The sequence below is a fragment of the Chinchilla lanigera genome, unplaced genomic scaffold, assembly GCF_000276665.1.
Source record: "Chinchilla lanigera isolate Chin_1 unplaced genomic scaffold, ChiLan1.0 scaffold00050, whole genome shotgun sequence".
Classification (NCBI taxonomy): Eukaryota; Metazoa; Chordata; class Mammalia; order Rodentia; family Chinchillidae; genus Chinchilla; species Chinchilla lanigera.
Window position 1 is genome coordinate 2,432,139 of NW_004955451.1, and position 24,743 is coordinate 2,456,881.

General features: G+C 57.8%; 3 protein-coding genes across 3 annotated transcripts in view; 2 read left to right on the plus strand and 1 right to left on the minus strand.

The window, feature by feature from the left end:
• Nucleotides 1-18,087, plus strand: part of Bcas3 (breast carcinoma amplified sequence 3) — a gene marked incomplete in the record, with an annotated part of 520,369 nt that extends 502,282 nt beyond the window's left edge. Inside the window, 1 exon segment of the mRNA XM_013519304.1 lies at nt 17,237-18,087. Coding sequence (XP_013374758.1) covers nt 17,237-17,385 — 149 coding nt within the window.
• On the minus strand, nt 14,420-24,113 carry LOC102008487 (actin cytoskeleton-regulatory complex protein pan1-like). Its single transcript, XM_013519305.1, has 5 exons — nt 24,024-24,113; nt 16,201-16,291; nt 15,747-15,897; nt 14,980-15,193; nt 14,420-14,703 (listed from the first exon to the last, which is right to left on the minus strand). The coding sequence occupies exons 3-5, from the start codon at nt 15,851-15,853 to the stop codon at nt 14,446-14,448; spliced, it is 579 nt and encodes a 192-aa protein (XP_013374759.1). The 5' UTR covers nt 15,854-15,897; nt 16,201-16,291; nt 24,024-24,113; the 3' UTR covers nt 14,420-14,445.
• Nucleotides 21,051-24,743, plus strand: LOC106149624 (collagen alpha-1(II) chain). Its single transcript, XM_013519060.1, has 4 exons — nt 21,051-21,381; nt 21,452-22,097; nt 23,126-23,339; nt 23,583-24,743. Exons 1-4 carry the CDS (start codon nt 21,051-21,053, stop codon nt 24,294-24,296), a joined length of 1,905 nt encoding a protein of 634 aa, XP_013374514.1. The 3' UTR covers nt 24,297-24,743.

The following is a 24,743-nucleotide window of genomic DNA, read 5'->3' on the forward strand; positions in this document are numbered from 1 at the left end:
CAGGCACTTGTGCCGCCGAGCTATATCCTCGGCCCTCAATCCCCAGCATAGCAAAAAAAAAGACAATAGAGAAAAATTCAATCTCAGGTCCCAGGCCCCATCCAGCCCTACACTGTCAGCATCAGGATTTTGATTTTTTTGTTTTGTTTTGTTTTTCTTTCAATGCTGTGGCCTAAACCCAGAACCCTGGGCATGCTAGACAAGCCCTCCACCACTGGGCCACAGCCTGCATTTTAATAAGCCCCCCACCTTGCATAATAAAACTTGAGGTCTATTTTTAAACGGGTTTAACCTACAAAACAAGTGTTAGTTCAGTTCTCCATGGCAGCTGCTGAACCAGTAGTCTGAGGAGCTCACATAATGTATTTTGCAAGTCCAGCTCTAACAGAACTGGCTGAATGACTTTCTTGTTCATGTCCTTATGCCCCTTGCCCTGCTAACCCTTCCACCGTCTCATTCAGCAAAACCCCAATATGAGGTCAGTCCAGCTCTGCTTGTACACCTGGGTTGCTGAAAAAAGAATCACAAATTGTTCAGATTAGCGCCTCCGTGACTAGTCGGCCGCCTGCCACGGAGCCCTGCCGTCCGCTTCCGAGTGCTCCCTCTCCTGCGCTCAGACGCGTCCATCTTTGCAGAGAAGCCAGTGCCTAGGACAGAGTCCAGCCTGTGGCACACGCTGGCAACCGTTTGTTGAGCTCCACCTGGGGCTGGCACGGCTGCCGAGGCCCCCGCTCACTGCTCTGGCATCGAGCCTACTGTATTTCCACGCTTGGAGAGGTTCCCCAGATCTCTGGTCCGTCAGGAGTGCGTGTCTTATTTTTGATACCTTTTTCCTATTGTTGCTCTTTTAGTATGTTCCATGCTTGGTCCCTCACCTCGAGGTCAGTCTCTTGCCTCTGCATACATAGTGTTTCAGACTTCCGCGTTCTCACGTCACTTACGCCACCACCTCCTCTGCTCTCAGAGAGACATCGCTCAGCTTCCAGCCGCTCAGACCCTGAACATCGCAGGGTCCACTGTCCCCTGGTTTCCTACGGCAGCGGAGGAGCAGCCCCTGCCCCCGGCTCACCCAGCCACAGCTGTTCTCCCCAGCATCGTTACTGGACATTGGGTCACCTCCACACCGGCCCTGGCAGCCCCTCCCTGTGTCTGGAAGTGCTCTCCCAGTGGCGCCTGCTTCACCACAAGCTCCTGGGTTTTCTTCTGCCTCTGGCTACTTTTCAGTCCCCTTTCTGGGTTTCCCTTCTGTGTCAGCCTTAAGTGGACTTCTCAAGGCCCCTCTCGCCCTCTTCTCTTCTCCCTCAGTATACAGCAGCCTCTGCCTCCTGGCTCCAGTTACTGTCCCTAAACCGATGGGTTCTAAATAATTTTCACATTGGCTTCTTTCCTGGTCTCCAAAACTGCCTACCCAGTTACCTACTGGTACGTCCACATTTCTAAACAGTGAACTCCTCTAGCCCTTTCCTTCTCCCCGTCCACCCCACTCTGTGTGTACAAAGACCCCATAAACAGCCACTGCCCTCTCCCTAGAGAGCCGTCTCCTGCTGCTCCCGGCCACCCCTCCCGGAGCCCCCAGGGCCCCGAGCCCTCTCTCTGCCTACCAGGCCTCTGTGTGCGCTTTTCCTTGTGCCTGGAGTGCTGTCTCCCAAAATCTCTCCCCCTCTCCTCCATCCCCCGCAAAATAACTGGACTAATTCCTGCTTAGCGGACATTCCTTTCAATATTGCTTCTTCTAGAAAAATAGATTTTTAAAAAATAAACAAAACATTAACATTCCAGTTGTTTTCTGTCTAGGTAAAGATATAACTTAATACCAAAAAAAAAAAAGTTTTCAAATAAACACCTGGGTACACATTAAGTACATTTTCTCTAAACTTTAACTATTTCCATCACTTATTAAACCTTATCTCTCTTTTCTGCCTTCTCCCACATGTCATATCAAAAGCCCAGGCCTCACGCGCAGGTCCCGATCGCCTGGCCCAAGTATCCTGGACTCATCCCTGTCGCAGCCTGCTGCTTTTGCTGCTTTCCACTCCCAGGAGTTTGTGAAGTCAGCTCTCGAGGCAGGGGGCTGCCTCTCCCAGTAACCGCTGCGCCCTGCAGCCCCGGGCTCAGGCTGCCTTTCTCCTTCACAGGGCTGTGTGGTTGTAAAGGTGGCTTTTGAGGCCTGTCATTTTTTGCCCACCCTGTCCTTACCAGACCCTGCTCTAGCCCAGAAGCGCTTCTTCTCGGCCGCCACACTGTAGGCCCAACCTGCGCCTCTTCTGCTATAAATACATTTTCCTTCCTAATTCAGTTCACCCAAATATTCAGACCCTCACAAAACAATATGACAGGTGATGCATTCTAATACTTTGTTTTATTTCATTTTTTAAAAAATGTGGTCATGACTCACTAAATTGATTTTATAATACTTTGATGAATTGTGATCTGCAGTTTAAAAGCAAGTGCTCTAGCTTATTCTGCTAAATCCTCTGAGTTTTCCTGTCTGTATGCTAATTACTCAGCTGAAATAGCTTTACAGTTGTTTTCAAATAAAGCTCTTCCAGACTTCTGTTAGAAACTACTTTTATTTCATTTAGTTATTTATTGAAAGGACTGTGCCGTTTTCCTTTTTAACGTGAAAAGCATATTTTGAGCATTACACGCAGTTTTTAAATGGTTATAGAAGGTGTAGTAGGTGAATTAATGAGTATCTGTTCATTGTCCATGCTTTGCAACAGATGATCTTAAAGCACTATTTGTGTGTGCATGTGCATGTGTGTGTGCACATTGCTAATATCCTTCATTTCAGGACTATAGAGATTAAAATCTCAATAGCTTTTGTAGCTGCAGTTCATCAGATGTGTACCCTAAACCGAATATCTCAGTGTGTTGCTGCCCCCCACCCCCCCGCCCGCCACTCTACCTCTCGGATTAGTAGCAGCTTCAGTGGGCCTTAGAACTCCTGCTTGTCCCCCTGCTGAGGGCTAGGAGCAAACATTTTTGTGCATTTCTAGCAGGTGCCGTATGAGCCTTTTCCCATCACAAGGGGCCGCACAGTCAGGTGACAGTGATTGCCCACAGCAGGATGCTGAGCTAATTCTCTGATATTTCAGGGTCTCTAACGCATTGCTCAACCCCAAGTTCAAAGCAGATGGTCAGATCGTCAGTGTTCACCAGGAAGCTCCTTGACCCCTTTGGACTTGGCAGACGTGTCAGAGGCTGTAGCAGGTGTTACAGTTTGAACTCTGAGAGCGCTTTGTCCCCATCCGCTTGCACCCTGGAGGTGTTTCCTTGTGCGGCCACGTCAGAGGCAGCCAGCAGCGCGTTGTCTGGGTCTCTGAAGTCCCCTTCGCAGCACTGAGATTATCTAAGTGAGAGGTGGGCCCCTCTCTGGTGCTGGCTCAGCCCCACTGCTCCTACCCAGGCAAGGGGGCTCGCAGGCTGAAGATGCTGCCTCCCCAGGGCCGTGTGGCACGTAGCTCCATGGGTCACTCCTGCACTGCACAGCCACCAAGCCTCTGATCTGTCTGTGGCATCTTCTCATCTCCTCTTCCCTCATCTTGCTAAGTTGAACTGGTGTTCACTCCAGGCGTCCTGAGAAAGGTCACTGTCTTTTTTTGTTTGTTTGTTTTTGGTTTTTGGTTTTTCTCCGGTACCTGGAACCGAACTCACGACCTTGTGCTTGCCAGGCAGGTGCTTTGCCGCTGAGCTAAACCCCCAGCCCCAAGGTCACTGTCTTGTAGCTGCTGAGAGTAAGGCTCTCTCTTGTCCGTGATGCCTGGTATGGCAACTCGTGAGACCCAGCTTTAGTCTGCTGTTCCCAAGTCTTAGCCCTCCAGCTTCCTCCTCTGGAGATGGGGGCATCCGATGCTACTCTCACTTCTCAGGGCGCAGCTTCTGGCTTGGCCTGGCTTTCTTGCCAAAGACTCTAGGCTTCTCTCTTTGCCCCTAAAATGTCCTCTGTGCCCTCAAGACCAGGCTTTTCTGCCAAGGAATGGAAGCAGGAATTTTTCCTCCTGCAGCATTTACAAAATGCCTTCCGTGTCTTCTCCCAAGGACTTCCGGCTCCGTGGCCCCGTGCACTCTGCCTGGTTGCAGCAGGCAGGCTGGCTGTAGGCATCTGCTGCATCCCACACCAGGCTGGGGAAGAACGGGCAAACCGTGGCTCCAGACCGTGGGTCTCTTCCTCTCGGGCTTCTATCTCTGGCGTGCCACTGGAGCCATTTGCTCCTAAGAGGGGTTTTTGTGGCCTCTGAAAAGGAAAGGAAAGCCAGTCAAAGCAACGGGAGTCATTGTTTTGCATAAAACACATGTGTGTTTTGGGCCAGGTGGCCTCAGATCTGATTCTAGGTAGACTGCTTTCTCTTTCTCCTCACCCCCGCCCTGCTTCTCCCCTCTGGAAGACCCCGCAGAAGCAGAGGCAGAGTGCTCATGGGAGTTCAGGCCTGAGGAACTCTAGTTGCCCAAAGTCTGCACTGAACTCTGTAGCCAAGCTACCCCATCTTGTCAGCAGGGAGCACGCGCAGTGCCCCTTCCTTGGCGCCCTGCACGTCCCTCTCCAGGTGGTGCCCCCGAGTGGGGGTAAGAGTGACTGGAAAATGTACGGCCTTGCCCAGAGGGCGGGGGAGGGTGTGGGACCCTAGGGCCAGGCCCCTCCTCCGGAGGCTTTAACACAGGTGAATGGTTAACCAAAGGGAGGATTGTTCTCCAGGCCTCCTCCTCTGCCGGAGAACTCACCTTTAATCACTGGCCCTTCTGTGAGGGAAGCGATCTGACCAAACAGGGCACAGTCATGGGTGGTTAAATCCCACCTTCCCCTTGCACCTCACCTTCTCAGAAGCCAGTGAGCGGCGTGCAGACCCCCTCTAGATGTGATGGTTGGAGAAGGGGGGGACGCGCACACAGAAAAAGAAAGTTGGAAATGACCCTCTGACTGGTTAGGAACTGGAATCTTAGATCTTAGATACCAAGGAGAGCAAGAAAGCCAAGCCGTGCCAATCTGATTGCATTTAAAGGAGGGGACATTTGGGAGTGCCCATGCCGGAATCAGCTGCTCAACCTGTTAGGAGGTTGGAAGAACTTTAGATTTCTCCCGGCCCTTGCCTCATGTGCCACATCCCTACCGTCCAGGACCTGCAGGCCCACTGCCTAAGATACTTTCAAGTTTGCTGGCAGACTCCCTCGGCTCCAGACCTTCCATGTTCCCCCAGTGTATGTTTTGGGGTAGCGCGACAGCCTGCAGTCCCAGCCCTCAGTGCACTTATTTGGGTCTGGGGCGAAGCACCATCCAGTAGCTGCGTTTGTTCAGGGCGGCTTTTTGCCTCCTGTCCCCACCTCCGAGCTCAGTGTACCAGCACCTTCCCATCGTCTCCAAGCCCCGGCTGGCCAGGACCAGGGCACCATCGCCACTTCGATGTACAGGACACCTTGGTGCTGGCCGTAGGGTGGGGTGGGGGAGAATGGGCCAAGCCCCGCCACCGGCCCTACCTCTGTGGCGCACGGGCTGGTCCTTGGAAAGTTTGGAGTTTCTTTGGATTCATGCTGTATTCATCTCCAAGCCACCAGGAGCTGCCTATGAGCACACAGTTAGTGCATTTGAGCGTGTCTTTGTGATCTTTCCCTAAGTGGCGCAGCCACACTGCCAGGCAGCTTTAACCCAAGAGAAGGAAGAAACCCTGAGGGACTCCCCAAGAGAGCGGCTTTCCCTCCATATCCCTGGCCGCCATAGCCGCATGCAGTAGATGGGAACGCAGGAACTCGGTCAGTGACAGGAAGAGTAGGAGGGGAGAGTGGCGCTGGGGTAGGCCAGTGAGAAGTCTGTACAGCCTAGAGGAGCTGTGCCTTGGAGCAGACCAGAGTAACGCCCTTCACAAGCGTCTAGTGGTCACACCAGACTTTGATACCTATTCAGGCTGCACTCAAAGGTCCACTGTGTGATTCTCCTTAAAGAAATGTTTTATTTTCAATACAGACACAACCCTTGAAGTAGCAGTAGAACACATCACCCCAGAGAGACACATGGCTGTGAAGTGTTTGGGTATGTAACCTCCTGTCCTCGCCTACACAGAAGGCTGCGCCCCACAGTTCTTTTCGTCCCCTCAAGTGGGTACCCTCCTACCCCCTGGTGCTCGGGCTGCAAGAGCCACTGGAGTAAGGGCAAGAGGTTAGCTCAGACAGGAGATCCCTCCTGCCAGGCGCTGGTTTGGGGTGGGGAATAGTTGCCGTCCTTCACCCAACAAGAGTTTCTTTGAGGACGCCACTCCCTGCCCCCCACTCTGAAGATGGAAGTCAAATTTTCGGACTCTGCTGTGCAGAGCAGAGAGGTCACTAGGCTCTAATGCATTTACCATTGACTGCCCCTCTTGTAGTGCGTCTATTAGTGAGTAATTTGATTTGTACCTATTCATTTGCAGTCCCTGCAGGAGCCTGGAGCTGGCCCCTAGTATAATTGGTGCTGTCTCTATTTTTACATCATTAGATTAGCCCCGACTCCTGGCCACTTGTTGTCTGCGCTTGTCTGTCCATTTATACAACCTAATGTAACACAAAATTCATTACTGATCACATTACTTTCAACTCTGAAGCCAGCCTTGTGATAAACATTTGGTTAACCCCTTCCTCCCCATGGGAGAGCTGACAGAGCAAATGCATTTCTCCTCGACAGGCAAATCAATATCTTAATACACCAAAGTGCAATTGCATTTCTAGATTTGTTATTCCTCCTGGAGGAGCAAATGGAAAGGCTCGTCTGAGCTAGCTGAATTGAATAATGAATAGAGGCCCGGCACCAGCAGCCAGTCTGCGCACACAGCACAAAGGCGCAGCCGGCAGGAGCCCCTCCCATCCCACGTGGACAGTGGCACCACGGCGTCCACTCACACTGCCATTCTGCCCCCACCATACCACAGCATGGGGCTCAAAAGCACAGGTGGGGACCCTCGGGGGGCTAACAGAGACCTCACCTCAACACCTCCTTTTGCCGTACTTGCTCAAGGCAGCTGGACCAAGAGCCAGGGCTCAATTTCTTTAAAACCGTATTGATGCATTATGGTTGGTTGGCTCATACCACCTTGGTGTGTGTGCTTGTATGTAGCTCTCGTTCTCTGGTTGGGATGTTTGTGAGCAGAGAGACTGTAGCACAGGAACTGGCCAACAGTCTTACAGGGACCTCGGCATAACTTTGTGAAATCTCGAATGTTCTGCCCTAACCCCACCTTGGCTGGCCCCTCCCCAGCCCCCATTTGTCTCTGGGTAGCATCTACACCCACATGAAGTCATTAGCTCACAGAACAGTTTATTTCAAAAGGAAAAATACCCCCACTTATTCGGAAACTCTCATAAAGTCTGTACCACAATGATTAGGAAAATAGACGTAGAGGAAATAGAATGGAACCCATTGGCATGAAAGTCATAAATCCCTAGGTAAAAGAAGCCATAGACTGGAGACACTCCCACTCAGGTGGGAAGGGAAGTGGGAAAAGCAGCCATCTCTGGAATGGTGACTACAGGGAGGTCCTGAGCAGGCCAAGGAGGAGAGGTCCCGAAGCCTGTGGTTAGCGGTGCCTTTTCCCTTAAGCAGGCAAGGTCCTGGGTCCTGCGTCCTGCTGTCCCTTAACCCATTCAGAGCCTGGCGGGGCAGTCCCGTGAGACTCCGAGCAGTCTGAGGGCGTCCTTGTGCGGGCTCAGATGCCACTCTGGCCCTTGTCTGTCAGCCTGAGTCCCCCACGGGGGGTACAGGAAGCCCCATGCAGAGGTCCTGGGAGGTAAGAAGTGGGGGACAATTACCTCATCTCACTGATGGCTATAAGGCTTCTTGTCCCAAAGCCTCCAGACTCAACTCTCAAGTGCTTCCTGCTGTGAGGAGCTGCAGAGAAGCCATGCCCTTGGCAGCGTACTGCAGGACACTCCCCGCCCCGCCGCCCCGGTCTCAGAAATAGGAGCGGGTCTGGGGTGAGCCTAGGCACAGTGGCTGGCTCAGCCGGGGAGGAGAAGGGGGCACCCAGCACCCAGGGTACTGACTTGCTCCGCCTCAGCCTGAGCCCTGTCAAGTGGGTAAGTGGGAGAGCGTGGGGAGCTGCAGCTGCCCACTCGCCCAGCCTTCGAAGCTCTAGAAAACGGGGAGGAGCACGGCATTTACCTCACAGACCAGGACGGACCAGTGGCGGGGAAGAGTGAGTCTGCCGGTGGAATGAAGGACTGTGATTTCTTAACCTTGATGGAGCAGGGGGAAAGCCACATCTTACCAAACTCTTCCGCTGCGTCGTAGAGAATTTAATTACATTTGGACATTTGAATGAGAACCAGATGTGGCTCTGGCCCCGCCAGCCAGCAGCGTTCAAAGTGCAGCGTCTGTCCTGTGGTCTGTAGCCCTGTGTTATCTCAGAAGGCTGGAGGCCAGCTCGGGAAGTCCCCTGCCTGCGAGCTGGGCCTGGGGCTTCCAAGCCTCATGGCTGGGCTTCAGGAGCTGGGTGGGCCCAGGCCAACTGCCAGGCACCTGGTTCCCGGGGAGTGTGTCCAAGCCCTGTCTCCTCCACAGACCCATGCCAGATGGGCACACGTGCCAGTGCCTGAGACTCCTCTGGCTTGTCATAGCAGCTATATGTGAAGAAGTCGTGTTGTGCTTCCTGCCCAGGCCTTCTCTGTCCCCAAGTCATGTCTGCCATGCCCCTTAGCTCTGAGTGGACTGTAAATAGATCTGCTGAGGCTCTGCCCCGGTGTTGTGCCAAGGACCTGGAGGTAGAAAGGGCACTTCGGCCCCACCCCCACCCCTCACCACACCCCCTCAACACGTGTTGCCCCAGGCCTCAGCCCGCTGAGAACGCCAGTCTTCAGCCCTGGTCTCTGGCCAGTGTTCAGCTTCTTAGGAGCCTTCTTTCCTCATGAGAGCCCTACACGCCCAGTGAGGTCTCTAGAAAACACCCTTTCCTCTTGAAAAAAATAGGTGAGAAGCAAAGTGACTTGCCCAGGTCCTTCAGCATGTCTGTGACCGCACTAGGCTGGGTCCACAGCGGTCTTCCTCTTCTTCCTCCTCCCCCTCCTCCTCCTCCTGGCCATCCACAGCAAGCTCAGTCAGGGCTGAACTGAGGCCTAGTCATCAAATACCTCAGACCAGGAAGTGTGAGCTGGTCAGCTCAGCCTTTCTGCTCCCACGTCTAGGGCGCTGTGACAGGAAACCCTGCCTTGGTCAGCATTTAGTTACACTAATGTGGCAGACACCGAGAGGGTCACTGGGCTTGGGCCACCAGTCGAGGTGGTTTGGGTGGGTAATCCCGCTGCCTTGTGTGAGGCTGGCGTGGGTTTCCTGGGAGTGAGGTACAGCAGTCCTTCCGTTCAAGTCTTTCCTTGCCTGGGTTTGGTACGGTTGTTGTTAGAGGGACCTGGAAAAAGGCTACAGTTCCCAACCGGCCAATGACCCCCTCAAGCTCAGACCCCACTCGCTGTCACTGCTCTTTTAGATCATGAAAGAGAATCTAGGCCGTGCTGTAAGCCCTGCCCGCCCCCCGTATATCTCACACACACACACACACACACACACACACACACACACACACACACACACACACACCCGTTGTAGGGGTGGAGGCCATAAAGCCTGCTGAATGGGGAGCAGGACTCTTGAGAGAGGCCGCTTCCTACGTCCCCCTCACTCCGCAGGCTTCTCCCTCCCCTTGTATTCTAACATGCCTTCCCTTGGCATCATGCCTCTGCCCCTACTGGGCCCACTGGGGATTCAGAGACCCAGCCTACCTCGTGGTATTAATGCCACATTGGCCTGCTGTCGGGACCTGGGCTCCCAGAGGCCTGAGAACCTTTCATTTTGGCTCCCAGAGGAGATGGGTAGAGAAGACGGAAGGGAGGACCGCTTGCCCCGTGTCTCTGGTTGGAAGTGCAGGCATCATGAGGCTTTCTGCTTGCCCATTGTCCTTTCCGGGGATTGGTCACCACTTTTACCTTCTAGGGGCTGCGGACACCTGGGAGCATCTGGGTTCTCCTAGGCCTCAGGTCTCCCCCACAAGCCCTGCTGGGGCTCGTAGGCAGCTGTGCACAGCCCCTGTGGCCAAGGGAAGCAGTTCCAGCTTCCTGAATCAAGAGCACCAAGATTTACCATCAGTGTTGGCCGCTGAGAGTGGAGGCAGGGCTGGCGGGGTGGGCCCTGGGGGCTTGGCCGCCTCCTGTCATGATTTTCTGGTTTCTGTACTTGAGGGGGTCAGAAACAAAACCTCAGCAAGGAGGAGAAAAAGAGTATGTGGGAGCCCTGTGGGTTGAAAGGGACTGGCCAGGAAGGAGTTACTTGCTGCCCCCAGGCAAGAGGGCTGAGGAGCGCCAGGCTGTGTATGTGGTAAGACACCAGAGTCTGTGGCGTCAGCCAGCCAGGGGTCTGGACTCAGACATAGGTGTTAAGCCCCAGAGATAAGAGCAGGCCAGAGATAGCCTTGCTTCTCATCTGTGGCCTGGTTCCAGCTGCCCAAAGCAGGATTCCTGTGATCTGAATAGGAAGAACCTTTTCATCCTCGGCTCTCAGCTTCCAGAAGTTTCTCCCCGCTCCTCCTAGCTCAAGCATGCCTGACAAAGGGACAACCGCCCGTGCTAGAGAAAAAAGGTGACGCCTGTCTCCGATGGCCTGAGCCCCCAGCCTCCCAGGACCTCACTGGGGTGGGCAAAGAGGAGCCCTGGTCGTCGGCATCTCTGTGAACTGTGGAGCCTGAGAGGTGCTGGAGGGGGGCAGCCCGGGAAGGTGTGGGGGAGCTGGGCGGCGGCCAGAGGGGTGTGCTGAGTGCGGAGAGCAGCAAGCATTCCTGTAGGCTGCCTTCTTTAAGGGCTGCACTTTTAACCTCCTAAAAAGTGCCCTGGGGGCTGAGGTTGGCTCCTGCCCAAAGTGTGGTCTTGACAGTGCTGTCAGGTTTTCACTGCGATCTCAGCCAACTCCATCTAGGTCTCATCGAATGGGTCCCGCCTCCCCAGCCACACTAGAAGGGAGTTAGCAGTTTCCAGCCTACTTGTAAGACAAGTAGCCCCTGGCCATGTCTGCCAAGGCCACCTCCTCCTCGTTGGCATCTGGGCCAGCTCTCCAGCTTCCAGCCTCGGGAAGCTGCCAACCCTCCTTCGCCCCAGGAGACACCTTCCAGCTTCCCCACCCGCTAGCCTCTCTCTAAATGCCACTTTGCATAGCTGTTCCCTGGCCTGGTTTGTAGGCCTCTTGCAGACGGAATTGCTTGCTTGGGACAGACTCCATTTGAAGCAGTTTGCTGACCCTGTAACCGTCCTGTCACCTCCAGTCTCTTTGTCGTATATCGCACTAAGGGAAAATACGGAGCCTTCTCACCTCTTAATGAGAGGGACCCCCCCCCCATACACCTGTCTCCCCACCCAGGGACCCTCAAGCAGAAAGGAACCGGAGCTGTTCTGTTTGTCACAAACCTCCTCTGGGCAAGCCAGGGCAGTGTGGCTGGCTGCTCGGTGCTGTGTGGCCGTCCACTTCCCTGGGTGCCGTCAAGCTCACCCCAGGCAAGGGTCCTAACCACAGCCCCTGCTAATGTGGGAGAACTGGGAGGTGGATGCAGGAGGGAAAAATCAATGCACGTCAACAGGGCTGGAAATTTATTTTCCATCTTGGAAGAGGGAGTTAGCAAAGAGGCAAGGAGGGAAATGAAAAGCTGTAAACACATATCTGCCATCTACCTCCCTGAACCATTTCTTGATTAAAAAAAAAAAAGAATCCCAGGCTCCAGCAGAGGTGGAGCTGGCAGGGGTCTGGATGACGAGGCACCTGCTGGGGAGGGAGGCTGGAGAGGGACCCAGAAGTCCTGTGGATAATCACAATGACTAATTCAATTGCAACAATAATAGTAACTCGCATTTGCTGACTGGAAGCTTTAAGCACTTTGTGATGCGCTCTACATGCATTATTTAATTTCATTCTTACAACCAGGCTATGAAACAGACATTGTTATCGTCACATTCAGGAACCTGAGGCACAGAGATTTGAGTAATTCACCCAAAGTCTCCCAGAAAGCAGGTGGCCAGAGCTTGTGCTCTGAGCTGCTCCCTGAGGCTGCCTCCTCCAGCTTGGGCACACCCAGTGCCCACCTGCCTTCTCAGGCTAAGGCTGGTGCAGTCCCCCCCGCCACCCGGAAGTGGGCGGAGCCGTGGGGCAGAGGAGGACTCCCTCCCCCAGCAGGTCTAATCCCACTCCCACAGGGCTGCGTGGGTGGTTTGTTTAGGACTAGAGTGTGTGGCTGTAGCCAGGGCCCAATAAAAACCAGGGCTAATCCCTTTAATGAGCAGCATCTTGCCGCTCCTGTGCAGAGCAAGGCTGGCTGGAGCCGTGGAGGAAACCGGAGGGCCAGGCAGTGGATGCCGCTCCTCAGGTGGTGGCGGAAGTGCCAGGCTGCCCTGAGGCTGAGCCGGTGCTCCAGGCACCCTTTTCCCCTCACTAACCCGCTGGGCCCGGACACAGGCCTTCATCTAGTCCCTCGACGGGCGCTCCGCAGATTGGGCTCTCCAACAGAAGCCGAAAGGGCCCCCTCCGCGTCCCGCACTGGGCAGACACAGAGAACACCCGGCCCAAGGTGCGGCTTCACTTCCGGTCCTCTGCTGGGGTCAGCCACCCACCTGAGCGTTCCCAGCTTGCCCCAGTTCTTCCTCAGGCCCGTCCCCAAGGAACAGGGGAACCGGAGACACGTTTATTCAGTGAGGTGGCTGGTGTGTGAAAAGAGGCCCAGGAATACTCTGTCGGTCGGTCCCAGGAGCCAGTGTCTGCTGCTTGCGCCTTGGCCGCCGCGGGATGAGGGGCAGGGGCTTCTGCTGTGGGCTCTCATGCCTGACCCCCTCACACAGGGCCCTCCGTCCGCTCCATACACCCTGAAGTAACCAGAGTGACTTCTCCTTGACAAGGCCAGCCACCTGGCTCTGCACCTCCACACCTTTGAAGTTTGACCGGCTCTATACAAAGTGGGAACAACATGAGAGTCAGACCCTTTCACCCCTTCCGTTTCAGAGGAGCAGAGGCTCCTACCTTTTGGCCACTGCCCCTTCCCTAAGCCCCCTAGCCTATGGCACAGAAGGGCAGCATTTTCCAGTAAGAGGAGCAGGGAGCAGGTGGACACAGCCGGTGGTGGGCATGGGGGCCAGGCTTAGTGGTGCCTGGGTTGTTGGGCTCTTGTGGCCCGTGCCAGCGCCACTTCCCCTTCAAGCGGTGTGGAACCCAGGGCCAGCGCTGCTCCTTCATCCTGGGCTTTGCTGTCTGCCTCCCAGGAGCACCAAGTCCCTGGGAAATGTGGGGTCAGGTCAGATTTTCTCACGTCCGGGTCCAGCCACTGCCGTGGGCTTCCAGCTCCTCATCTCCTGCCCCACTCAGTGGCCCCCGAGAAGCAGCTCTCTTAGAGCTAGCTTTTCTCCACTGCCAGAATCTCTAGACCTCTAAGGGGAGGTTCCTGGAGACCCTCTCCAGGGACAGAGCCCAGGGCTCCCTCCTGGACTCCAGCAGGCTCCTGGTGGGCCTCGCCACAAACCTAGCTCTACCACAGGAGAGCCTCTCAGAGCTGGGGGGCTTGGGAGTGGTGGGGAGGAGGGAGCAGCCGGAGCTGGGCCACTGAGTCAGAAGGTCCCAGGGGTCCTGAAAGCCGTGTTGCCTGTCTCCTCCGCCAGCCACCCCCCTGCATGGGGCCCCTTCTGCACTGCATGGGCCAGAGATCCCCCTCTGTCCTCTTACAGAGCTGTTATGCTCAGTGTGTGACTTTTCCTCTCCCAGCCCCATACTGAAGGGATAACAGTTCTGTCTCCGGGACCCCCAGGACCTGTCAGTCCCCCAGCTGCCTACACGTGCATGTTACTGTCTTCCTTGACTGCAGAGTCCCACTGCAAGCTCCCCCTCCTCCCGGTGTGACACCCCCAGTGCCTTCTTACACCCCTCCAGCTGCTTGCACAGATGTGTACTTCTCAATCATTGTCCATATCTTTTCCAAAAAGATTCCTCAATGCTTTTCTTTCCAAAAGGGAAAAAAAAAGGAAAAAAAAAACAATGCCAACAGCCCAGCGTCCGTGAGCAACCCAACAGTAACAAAGCATGCGTTCGGGATGGAGGAAGGTAAGGCCACACGTTTCCATTTGCCGCTTGCTCCTCGGGCTGGGCGCTGGGATGACTCGAAGCGGGGATCGTGCGTGCACCCCTCCTCCACATCCCCTTGCATACAGTCTCTCTTGTCATCTTTAGGGGGAAGAAGAGAGGAGGGGCTTCACAGAAGGCACAGAGAAAAGTAGGCTCCTGGTTCTTTTTCTATCACTCAGTGCCCTTCACCACATCACTCATTCATCATTCCAGAAGTGAGTGCCGAGCACTAGCTATTTTCCAGGACCTCTGATTGCCACTGGGGATACAGAGATAAGGCACAGATTGTCCCCCACCAAAGGGCCTCTCCAGGTGTGGAGGAGGACGGACACCTGGGAGTTTTGAGGGCCTGGCTAGGAGTCAGCGTGGAGCTTGGTGGGGCCAGGCATGCTCTGCAAGGGAAGAGGATGAGCCTGCGGAGGCGTGGACACCTGTGCATGAGGAGCAGGCCCGCTGGGGCCCAGAGAACCTGAAGCCATCTGCACAGGTTCCTCGGACAGAACAGTGGGGAGCGCTGAGCGGGGCCTGGGCGGCAGGCTGTGGATGGCCAATGGCAGCGCTGGGTTGTTAGACCTTGTCTGCAGGCCTGTGGAGTCGGAGTCGTTGACAGGCTTTAAGGAAAGGAAAGGCAAGGTGAGGTGTGTGCTGGAGAAAGAAGATTCTGTCCTGCTGGGCCTAGGGGTGGAAGGGACAGTGGGGACTGGAGGTCAGAGGCCCAGCTGGCAGTGGGAGATGTACAGGCGTAGTCAGCAGGGCCTTGCTTATCCTGTGAGCTGGGGGCAAGGAGAAGCCTGCCAGCCTCCCATCTTACCCAGGCCTAAGTGAGCAAAAGGGGGGCAAGGCAGCTCAGGCTCCGTGGAGCTGGCCCCTGGGAACAGCCCATTCACCTTGGAAGCCCCCTGTGAAGCGTCCCTGCGCTGAAATGCGGTGCTCCACTCAGACACGCTTGCTGGGGTCACTGAGGCTGCTGGGGGTGTTGCTGGGGGCTGTGCCAAGGGGCAGTGGGGTGCCATGCTTGGTTCCAGCTCTGGTTTCCTGAGCTTCTTCGGCAGGGTGGACGTGTCCCAGTTTACATCAAGATGTTGGGGTTGGCCCTCTGCTCTGGAAAGGAATCACCCTTCCCCATACTGGTCGCCTTTCCTGCTCCTTCATCTGGGGCTTTCTCTCTCAGGCCTGGTGTCCAGATCCTGAGAAAGCCCCTGCTTTTCCTGCTCCCGCAGTGCTCCTTTAGTGCCCTCCTCGCCCTGCTGTCAGCGCCCCCTAGTGCCAGGTTGGCTGTGCAGGAAGCAAGGGCCTCTGATCTCCTCCAAACTCCTTGGCTTGCTTGTGGGGAAGGTGGGGAATGGAGGTGCTGTCTTAGAGTCTGAGGCTCCCAGCATGAACACCCAGGGCCTGCTCTTCGCTTTCTCATCTTCTTTCTCTCACAGCTCAGTGGCCGTACCCCCAAATGAGAGCGGTACTGAAGAATGAGCAGGAAGAACAGCTCCTTTGCAGCAGCTCCCTGCCTTGTTTTCTGAGCATCCCTAGATACCTCTTGATTTTCCAGGGTTGATGCCCACAGGGCAGCCAGAGTCTCCTGGAGATCAGGGACCACAGCCAGGCCGCCAGCCTGTGTCCAGGCTCCCCTTCCCACCGCCCGCAGTCTGCTTCGCGCCTCTGGTGTCCCTGCATGCTCGTCCAGCCGGGCCATCTCTGGCTGTGACCGTTGCAGCCCGAGGGCCCCTTCCACCTGGTCCGGGTGCTTCCTTTCCCCTGCTGCATTGTGTAGCACCGCTGCTAGACAGCCTCAGTGCTTTGGGTGTGGCCTGCAGGGTGTGGGGGTCAGTGGTTTGTTCCTGGCCGGCTGGTGATGGCCGGCCCAGGAGGGAAGACCATGACCCATTCATTCTGTAACCAAAGCCAGCTGGGCTGCATATGTATGGTGGCAGGGCCTGGAGCTGGTGTGGGTGAGAGATGAGCGTCTCAAGCCAGACCAGATGAGTGTTACAGACGGCACATGCAGCTGTTTCAAGTGACTGCTCTGAGGTCCTACACTCTTGAAAAAGATGGAACGCCCCCCCATTCCCAACCCCCACCCCACCGCCGCCCTGCCACAGTCACAGGGATACCTTGGCGAAGCTTGCACTGCAGGTCTCATCTTGCTTGGGACAGAGACTGCCAGCCACATGCGCATCCACATCTCAGAAGCACAGTGAGGGGCTGACAGGGAATAGGGCCTGGTCACATTCACAAAGCTAAGAAGGGCTTCCTTCCTCCATCCATTCAGCAAACAGAGAATCCTGTTCCAAACGCCTGCCCCATTCCCGCCTTAAAGAGATGCTGGGCAGTGAAGGTGCCCATAGCTGAATAAGATGGGTCCAGCTGCCATAGCCAGAATGGCGCTATGGGTGTGCACAGCCCAGGGAAGGAGAGGAAAGCGGCATTTTGTGCCTGCCTTACAGTTGAGTCTGAGCTTGTCCATTCTGAGGGGCTCCAGGAGACTTGGGAGCAAAGAGGAAGGGAGAAAGGAAGCATCAGGAGTAGGGACCCTCTCCAAGGAGGAGGCTCCACACAAAACAGAAGATACTTCCCAGTATTCCAGGGATGAGCCAAGTCTCAGCCAGCGTGCTGATCGTATGGGTGAGAATGAGCGCGTGAGTGAGTGAGTGGCTACCCCAGGGCCAGGCAGGGCAGGAGAGGAGGCTAGAGACTGGCGGGGCAGGGATGCTGTGGTCCTTCTCCTGTCCTGGCTTCTCCCCACCTGCCTCTTACGTAGAACCAAGACAGCGAACACTGGAGTTAGGGGAACATTCTGGCTGAACATGCTAGGTATGTAGGCACTGTGCCCCATGAATATCTGTGTCTCCAGACAGATCATCAAGGAGGCCATACTTCCAGCTTAGAGGATTTCCGCACAGTGAGGGAAAGACCAAGGTCTAACACTCAAGTCTGCCAGCCCAGGGGGCCTCTTCCTCCCCCAACTGAGTTTCCCTGTGACCCGAGCTTCCACCTGGCCAATCTGGGGAGCAGGTGGGAGCCACCCCCACCACGGAAGGATGTAAATGGACCCAGAATGGTGTCTCAAAGCGAGCAGCCTGGCCCAGGCTGTGCCTGCACCCTCCAGCTCCACTCTGACCAGGCCTGGGCCTGTCTTCTGTCTTGCAGAACTTCAGCGAGAGGGAAGCATCGAGACTCTGAGTAATAGCTCAGGCTCCACCAGCGGCAGCATACCAAGAAACTTTGACGGCTACCGATCTCCGCTCCCCACCAACGAGAGCCAGCCCCTCAGCCTCTTTCCCACCAGCTTCCCGTAGGGGCCAGCTACCTGCTTCTGACCGGCTGGTCCACACCCGCTGGACGGAGGGGGAGAAGCACCCCTCCGGCCCTGCCCTCAGTCTCCGCTCCTCTTTCGTCAACCACCTGCCCTGAGCTTAGTGACAGCAGCCACCCACCCTACCTGGATCGAGAAGAGGCCCTTCTCCAAAGCAGCTGCCCTCAATGCACCCTGACTTCTGCTACTGTCCTGGGGGGCCGTGGCCAGGAGAGACTGCAGCAGCTCGGTCCCCTTCTCCGTTTGCACATGATGTCCAGCATTGGACCTGCTTTTGTATTTTCTAACCGTACCCAAAGGGGCCTGGAAGAGTGGCCAGATCTTGGAGCCTGGGTGGGGACAGGGTGGATGGTCCAGCCAGGCATTTGGGCCCTGAATGGACAGTCTCAGCCCCAGCCCACTCCAGGCTGTGATACACACAGCCCCTGGCTTCCCTTGCACAGCCGCCCTCCTCCAGCATGGGGTGAACTGAGGGCCAGAGTAACAGGGAGGGAGGGAGGAAGAAAGGGGGATCCTCCCCTTCCTCCTTGGCTTTCCCCAGTGGCTCATGGGAAGAATTAGTCTTTCTTATCTTTAAGCCCTTTTACCCTGGTCCTGTACTGTTCAGTGAAGGAAACTGTGGTTACTGAGGCCCTGTTGAAAAGTGCACGTCTCGTCCAATAAATCACGCTGCGATTGGTGTCCATCCCTGAGTTGCTGGGGTCAAGGTCCTCTCCAAGTACCAAGCAGAGTCCTGTGGGCCTGACTGTGGGCCCCCGCTCCCAGCACACCCCAACACGTGTGACACCTGAGGGGGGCCCTGGTGGAGAGTAGGGACGGGGAGGAGGGTCTTCGCCCTCCAGTTTGGGTGGGGCCTGATTGCAGTCCCTTTGCCAAGCTTCTTGCCTGATACAGCAGATGAAGTCTGGGGTGCTGGGCTTGCACTCTGCCTGCTGGGGGCTGTCATACCTGGCCCCTGACTTGACCAAACCCTTGGCCTTGTCTTCAGGGCACCTGGAATTGCCTTTTTTCCAGCTCAGAAGATGGGAGGGCAGTCAGGTGGTATGTCATGGAACCTGGCCGGTGCCCCGGATGACAAGTTCCTGATTTCCTCCCTCCCTCCTCCCAGTCTGGACCCAAGTGAATGGCAGCTTAAGGGTGTGTTCAACAGAAAGCAGGTCAGGGCTGGTCCTAGTCGCCCCTTCGCTGGCCCATACTGCAGACACCCCAGGAGGCTTTGGAGGATTGAAGGACACCCACTGAGCAAGCGGTGGTTTGGGGGAAGGTTTAATGACACAGCAGAAGAGGGCTTGAGCCCGCAGACAAGCAGGCCTTGTGCCCCACTGTCCAGCTGGGCCCTGCCTCCTTCACACCCTGCATCACGCTCTTGGTGCCCGAGAAGAGATTTAATCTCCAGTCTGTCCGCCAGGTCGGTTGGGCATGTGGGGAAAAGGGGCCCGAGTTACACTGGCTTTGCAGGCTGAGAGAGCCCCTGCCTCTGTGAGGGGTGCTGGAAGCACAAGGTGGACCAGCCAGTGACAGTGGCCGCAGGAGCAGCAGCTTGTTCCCATTTGGGCTGCATGGGAAACACGGACGTCCCTGGCACTGCCCCCACCGGCAGCTAGAGCAGCATTTCAGTCAAAAGGGGACAAGGGGGAGGGTGGCACCAGGCTGCCTGTACGTACTCTACATGGCCCGGCTCCTGGGGGTGGGTCCGGAAGCTCCCAGAGGCATGAGCCCCAGCGTGCCCACCCAGGACTCTCTCGCCCACGCAGGGAACTGACGGGCAGCTTGAGTTCGGCGTCCTGCCTGCCCCGGCCTTTTCTCTCCAGTGGGGTAAAACAGCTGTGGCCTCCTCCAGTCAGGGAAAGTGGTGGGTGTAGGGCTGGACGTGCTGGCTGAGCTTGCAGGACAATCTGGTTATTCATCTGCTCGCAGTCAGGGCACTTCGTTGAGTATGTGGGGGAAGGGTGAGGATCAGAGAACCCAGATAAGCTGGCCCCAGGGCGGCTGCCGCTAGAGCTCAGGTTATCAGAAAGGCCCTCGGCCTGGCCCCAGGCTAATTGGGAAGGTTACAGACCCTGCCATAACCAATGATCAGCTGGAAGTGAGAGCTGGGCTCCAGGGCAAGGGACCTCACTGCCCACCCGCCCTGGAGCAGCCAGCCTCCTGTCCTCCACAGATAAGATCCAGGACAACGTCCACCTCCCCCCAACAATCCAAGCAGACCTTATGATAGCATTACCTAGAAGGTATCAGAACATGAATCTGATTGTGGCCAGACCTGGTGACCTTGAGGAAGCCATGTGGCCTCCCCAATTCTCAAGGTACTACCTGCTGCATGGGCAAAGTACTGTGGACTCCTCAATCTGACGGAGGAAAAGTGTCTTCATGATCTGCAAAGAGGCTGATGGGAGCTGCGCTGGCAACTCAAAAAGGGACACCACTGTCTGGGACTGACTTGAGAAAAGGCCCAGTGGTTCCAAGGCAGCTTGAGACACACAAGCACCACCCCAGGGCCAGCTCTTCCGCAGGCATGGAGGCCAGGCTGACAGCCACACTGGGGCTGGTTACTCAGGGCTAATTTTTCATTTTGGAAGATCAGAGACTTTGTAAAACTAGAAAGTACCTAAGAATGCTCTTGGGTCCCTGGTATGCAGAGGACAAGTCCAAATCCCAGAGAAGAGCAGGGCCTTGCCCAAAGTCACGGAGTGACACAGCCAGCTGGCCCGTCTACACCTCGCTGCTTCACAGGCCCAACCAGTTGCCTCAGAGGGGCCCAGGTCCGAGCTGACTTTCCTGTCCTGGGCTCCCGCAGGACTCATTCCACTGACCCTTGTGCCTTTAAAGCCTCCAGCCCAGGTCCAGGGCTAACTCTAAAGCTTTTGCCTTGTTGCTGTATAACCTGCAAGCAGCCTAGAGACAAAGCAAGAGAACTTCCTACACATCGCGTATTCAGAGGGAGGCCCATCAGAGAGTGGAGGCCCTCGCCTGTCCCTGTGGCCTTGGTCCTGAAGCACAGCTCTGTAGCAGTGGCACGCTCGCCTTCTAAGGAGTGGAGCTGGGTGTGCTCTCTCTTAAGGTCCCAGGGCCCCATTTCAGCTCTGCCACCAGCAGCCAAGTGACCCTGGGTGAAAGAATGCACCAGTGGGCTTCAGGGTCCCCATCCATAAAGTTTGTAAAAGAGAGGAGCGAGGAACAGGAGCAGAGCAACAGTTTAAGTAGGCAAAGGGGGAACCAGCAGGTCAGAGAAGCAAAAAGGGGTTTGGAGGTGCTGAGGATGACGGCCCAGGCCAGGTAGCTCACTGGGCAAGAGCACGGGAGGGTCTGGGGCGGCTCAGCGGGCATCCAAACTGTACTCCCTCCAAAGGGGCTCCAGAGAATCCCAAGGCAAATCAACTTCCTGGGGAGCAGCTGGCCAGCGACCAGCCCGGACCCTCTGTTGCAGGTGGGCACGTGCTAGAGGGTCTTTCCTGAGATTTACCCCTTCTCTAGTCACTCAGCAGGATGCCAGACACCTGCACCCCCTATCTACTGCTGCGCCATGCATAGGCAGGCTCAAGACTCCACCTCATTTTTACCACGGCCCAGGGCAGTGAGTGATCCGCAGGTCCCAGGGTTATAGGTACCCCAAACTCTGGGAAGTCTCCCAAAGTCGGGCAGGGACACATGCCAGGTTTCACCGGCTGCCACAGGACCTCTCCGGTGCAGAGTACGACGCCCCCGACAGCCGGATCTGTCCCGGCCCAACGCAGCCAGGCTGGTCCTCGCCTTAGCATCATCCTGGCAGACACGGACCAGATCCAACTGAAGGAAGCAGTCCGGCCGCCTGTCCGGGTCCAAGACCGCGGCCGGGAGGGGGTCGGGCCGCCTGCTCTGCCGCATCCCCCGCCCGCCCCAGCCCATTGGTCCGACACTGCGCGGGGTAATTGGGGCGGGAGGGAGGCGACCGGCGGGCGGCGGCTCCAGAGAGACTGCGCGCCTGTCAGCCACAATTTGTGTAAGTGGACGGGACAGGCCAGGCCACTGCGGGCTGGGGTCACCGAGGCCGCGGCCCACACCCTGGCCAGACCCTGGACCGCAGGGGAGCCCAGCCGGGCGGCTGAACCGGGCTGGCTGGCGCCAAGGCTCTGAGAGATGCGGGTCCGGCGGAGAGGCCCGGGTGGGAAGCAACTCTGCCGCGGGAGTGTCCCCCAGCGTCGAGACGCGCCCAGTGGCATCCCCAGCTGGTCACCCGCCCAGGCCACACAAGTCACCGAGCCCAGCCGCGGCACAGTCCCTCCCGTCCAAGCTCAGTGCGAGGCGCAGGCTGGCGCCGGGCCACTCGCAGGCACGTCGGTCCCTCGGCCCCAGGGCCGCCCTGGCCGAGCGCACCCGCCGTCCACGCCACCTGGGCTCACGACACCCACGCCAGCCACACGTGGGAAGACGGCGCGGCCGCGGCCGCTCTGAGGACCCACCAGGGGAGGCCCCGCAGTGTCCTGGCCCCTGCAAGAGACTACAGAGCCAGAGGACAGACGGGCAGGCGCAAGACCGCAGCCCATCCCGCGCGGGTCGCCTGCGCCTGACTTGGTCGTTTCGGGAAACGCGGCGCGCAAGGACCGCGCGCAGTGGGCCCGAGCCGCAGGCCGCGCCGCTCCGACGCCCGGCCCGACCGCCCCGGAGAGGGAGGGGCGGCTGCGCGAGTCCCCCGCCCGTCTGCGGGGCCCGGGCGATGTGAAGTGACAGGGGCCGGAGCTTTGTTGTGGAACCTCGGCCGCCTGGCGCCAGCCGCCCCCGCCCGTGTCCTCCCCCTCCAGCCCCGGGCGGCCCGCGAGGCGCCCCCCGGGGCCTCTTAAAGAGACACGCACGCTCGGCCCCGGGGACTCCCTCAGGGGCGCCAATTCCTGGGAAGGAGAAGGGGGGTGGACGCAGGCGGGGGCGGGGCGGGGCGGGAGCTGGGAGCCTCACGGCGCCGCTCGGGACTGCCTCGAATCTCCTAGCTGGAGGTGGGGGGTGGTGGTCAGTACAGAACCTTGAGAGCTGCCACTGCAGGACCTGGGGTGATTGCAGGATGGTGCGGCGGGGCAGATGGTGGGGTCCCAGGCCGTGCCCGCCGCTGGGCAGGGCCGTGGTTGTGTAGATGTGTGACGGACCCCCAGTGCAGCCACTGCACCGTCGCCGCTGGGTTTCTTGGGCAAATAACCCAGGCCTGCGTGTTTCTAACTCCCGGGTCTTCCGACTCCAGGACCAGCTACAGACCCTACCCAGGAAAATGTCCAAAATGCACACACTTAGGTGTGCACGCATTCTTACCAGCACGGAAGTACACGTCCACGCGCACCCCACACACACACACAGACGCGCGCGCGCGACTGTGCAAATGTATTCAGGGATTCCCAGGCCCGTACCTGAACACAGGCTCAAGATAGCTGCCCTGGGTGTTATCTGCTCACCTCACCGACCGACCCTGCAAGTGTGGCCACACAACCCCCTCCCAGAGAGGCCACATCCATCTAAGTTAGAGACTGCCGAGCTACAACGCTCGCTCCCCGGTCGCGTAGACTGTGCAGCGAGGAGTGCGAGATTCACTCCGAGCCGTCAAGGAACCAAGAGGAGCGAGGTCGTGAAGAAAACCCTCTGCGGATGGCGCCCACATGTACGGGACGATGAGGAATTACAAGGGTCTTGGATTTGGCTAAGAAAAATAGAAAAAAAAAAAAGTCGCAGAGGCCAAGTCTGTTCTGCCTATCCCAACCCCGCAGCGCTGGGAGCGATCGGCCTTTACACACCAGAGTGAGCGCCCCGCACCTGGCCCGCACACCAGGCTGCGCGGACCGCCGCCGGACGTGGGAGTGCGCGCCCACTACGCGGGCACTCGGCCCAGGCGGGCTGCACGCACAGATTGGCTACGCGGATGGGAGTGTCACCCGTGGCCAGTGCAGGCTCGAATTGTCCTTGGGAACACGACCCCAAGGAGTCAGCCCAAGAGTCCGCCTGAGTCCGATTTGGGGCAGGTGTATGGTCGCTTTATTCTCTCAGCGCACACCTGGAGTTGTGGCCTTCGATATGCACAGAGGACACCACGCAGGGCGCGAAACACACACACACACACACACACACACGCTCACCCCGCGGCGTGGGGAGGGGTCCTGGGGCTCCCGGAAGACGACGCAGGACAGCACGGATTGCAGAGGGGGGATTTCAACCACAGGTGTTTAGACGCCTCGACTCCCGCACTCCCGAACTTGGGAGACCTGCGCTTCCCAAAGACGGAAACAAACTATAGAAAAGTGGCTGGGAGCCGAGACAGGATGCCAGTGTTTAGTAAAAGGAAGACTTGCGACCCCCGCACCGGATGCGGCGAAAATTCGTTCGGTCGCGGGTGGAGGGCGCGGCGTGTGGGGTCAGCCCGCGCGGGGCCGCCCTGGGCGCAGGCGAAGGTGCGCGCACCGTCCCGGCCCCGAGCGCCGCGTCGCGGGCGCCGGAGGCGGACACGGACCGGCCTCGGACGGAGCCCGGGGCAGTCGGCGACGCCGGGTCCCTCCAGGGGCTTCCTGTGAGGCGAGGCGCGGGTCAGGGCGCCCTGCGTTGGCCCGACACAAGGCCGCGTCCCTCCCGCCCTCGCGGGCCCCACGAGGGCTGTGCAGCGGCTCCACTCACCAGCTCCCGCCACCTGGGTTCCGCTCCGGGACCTCAGCCGCCCGAGCCTCCCGACTCGCCCGCCCACCGGCCTCGCTTTCCAGCGCCCGCAGCCTCCCTGTGGAGCGCGGGGACCCGGGCGGCGACCGGGAGCCAAGTCGGAGGCCAGGCTGGGGCGCCGGCCCGAGCGGCCGGGCTTCCGGGCGCGGGAGAAGGAGGGCGCCCCCTCTCCTCTCGGGGACGTGTCAATGCTTTGCACTTGGGGCCGGCACGCGGCTAGGGGTCCTTCCCTGAGGCCCTCGGCCCCGGCGCCCCCCGCCTCGGCCCTTTCGGCGGGTCAGGTCGGCCCTCCACGCTTCCCAGTCCGCGCTCGGGAGCCGCGGGCGCGGGCGGCGGGGTGGGGGCCCGGCCAGGGGGAGGGGTCTCGGGCCCGCCGGGCCGTCATTGGTTAATATTTTATTCCGTTGACATGTTTTCTTACTGCTGAGGCTTCCGACACCTTCTCCCCGGCCCCCCCTCCCGGCCGGAGCTTGGCCTGAGCTGTCAAAACCCCGCCCCCGGAGACCCACAATTGGTCCAAAAAGCGTAAAATCAGCAATCAAGGGGGGCCTGGCTCGTTAGCGCAGGGGATCCGAGCAGGGCAGGGCATGTGAGATAGTCACAGTTTTCCAGAGATCACGACAAGATCTAACCAGTCGCGCGTGGTCCCCGGCGCCGGAGCGGGCCGGCCCAGCCCAGCCC

What these genes read in the sequence shown, in the direction of transcription:
- LOC102008487 (XM_013519305.1), bottom strand. Translation starts at nt 15,853, where the DNA reads ATGCAGCAGGGGAAAGGAAGCACCCGGACCAGGTGGAAGGGGCCCTCG. An exon ending in AGCATGCAGGGACACCAGAG is followed by an intron (nt 15,194 to 15,746) that starts GCGCGAAGCAGA and finishes ATTCCTTTCCAG; the next exon opens with AGCAGAGGGCCAACCCCAAC. An exon ending in CTTCACAGGGGGCTTCCAAG is followed by an intron (nt 14,704 to 14,979) that starts GTGAATGGGCTG and finishes CTTTCCTTAAAG; the next exon opens with CCTGTCAACGACTCCGACTC.
- LOC106149624 (XM_013519060.1), top strand. Translation starts at nt 21,051, where the DNA reads ATGCCAGGTTTCACCGGCTGCCACAGGACCTCTCCGGTGCAGAGTACG. An exon ending in GTCTGCGGGGCCCGGGCGAT is followed by an intron (nt 22,098 to 23,125) that starts GTGAAGTGACAG and finishes CCAACCCCGCAG; the next exon opens with CGCTGGGAGCGATCGGCCTT. An exon ending in TGGGAACACGACCCCAAGGA is followed by an intron (nt 23,340 to 23,582) that starts GTCAGCCCAAGA and finishes ACAGGTGTTTAG; the next exon opens with ACGCCTCGACTCCCGCACTC.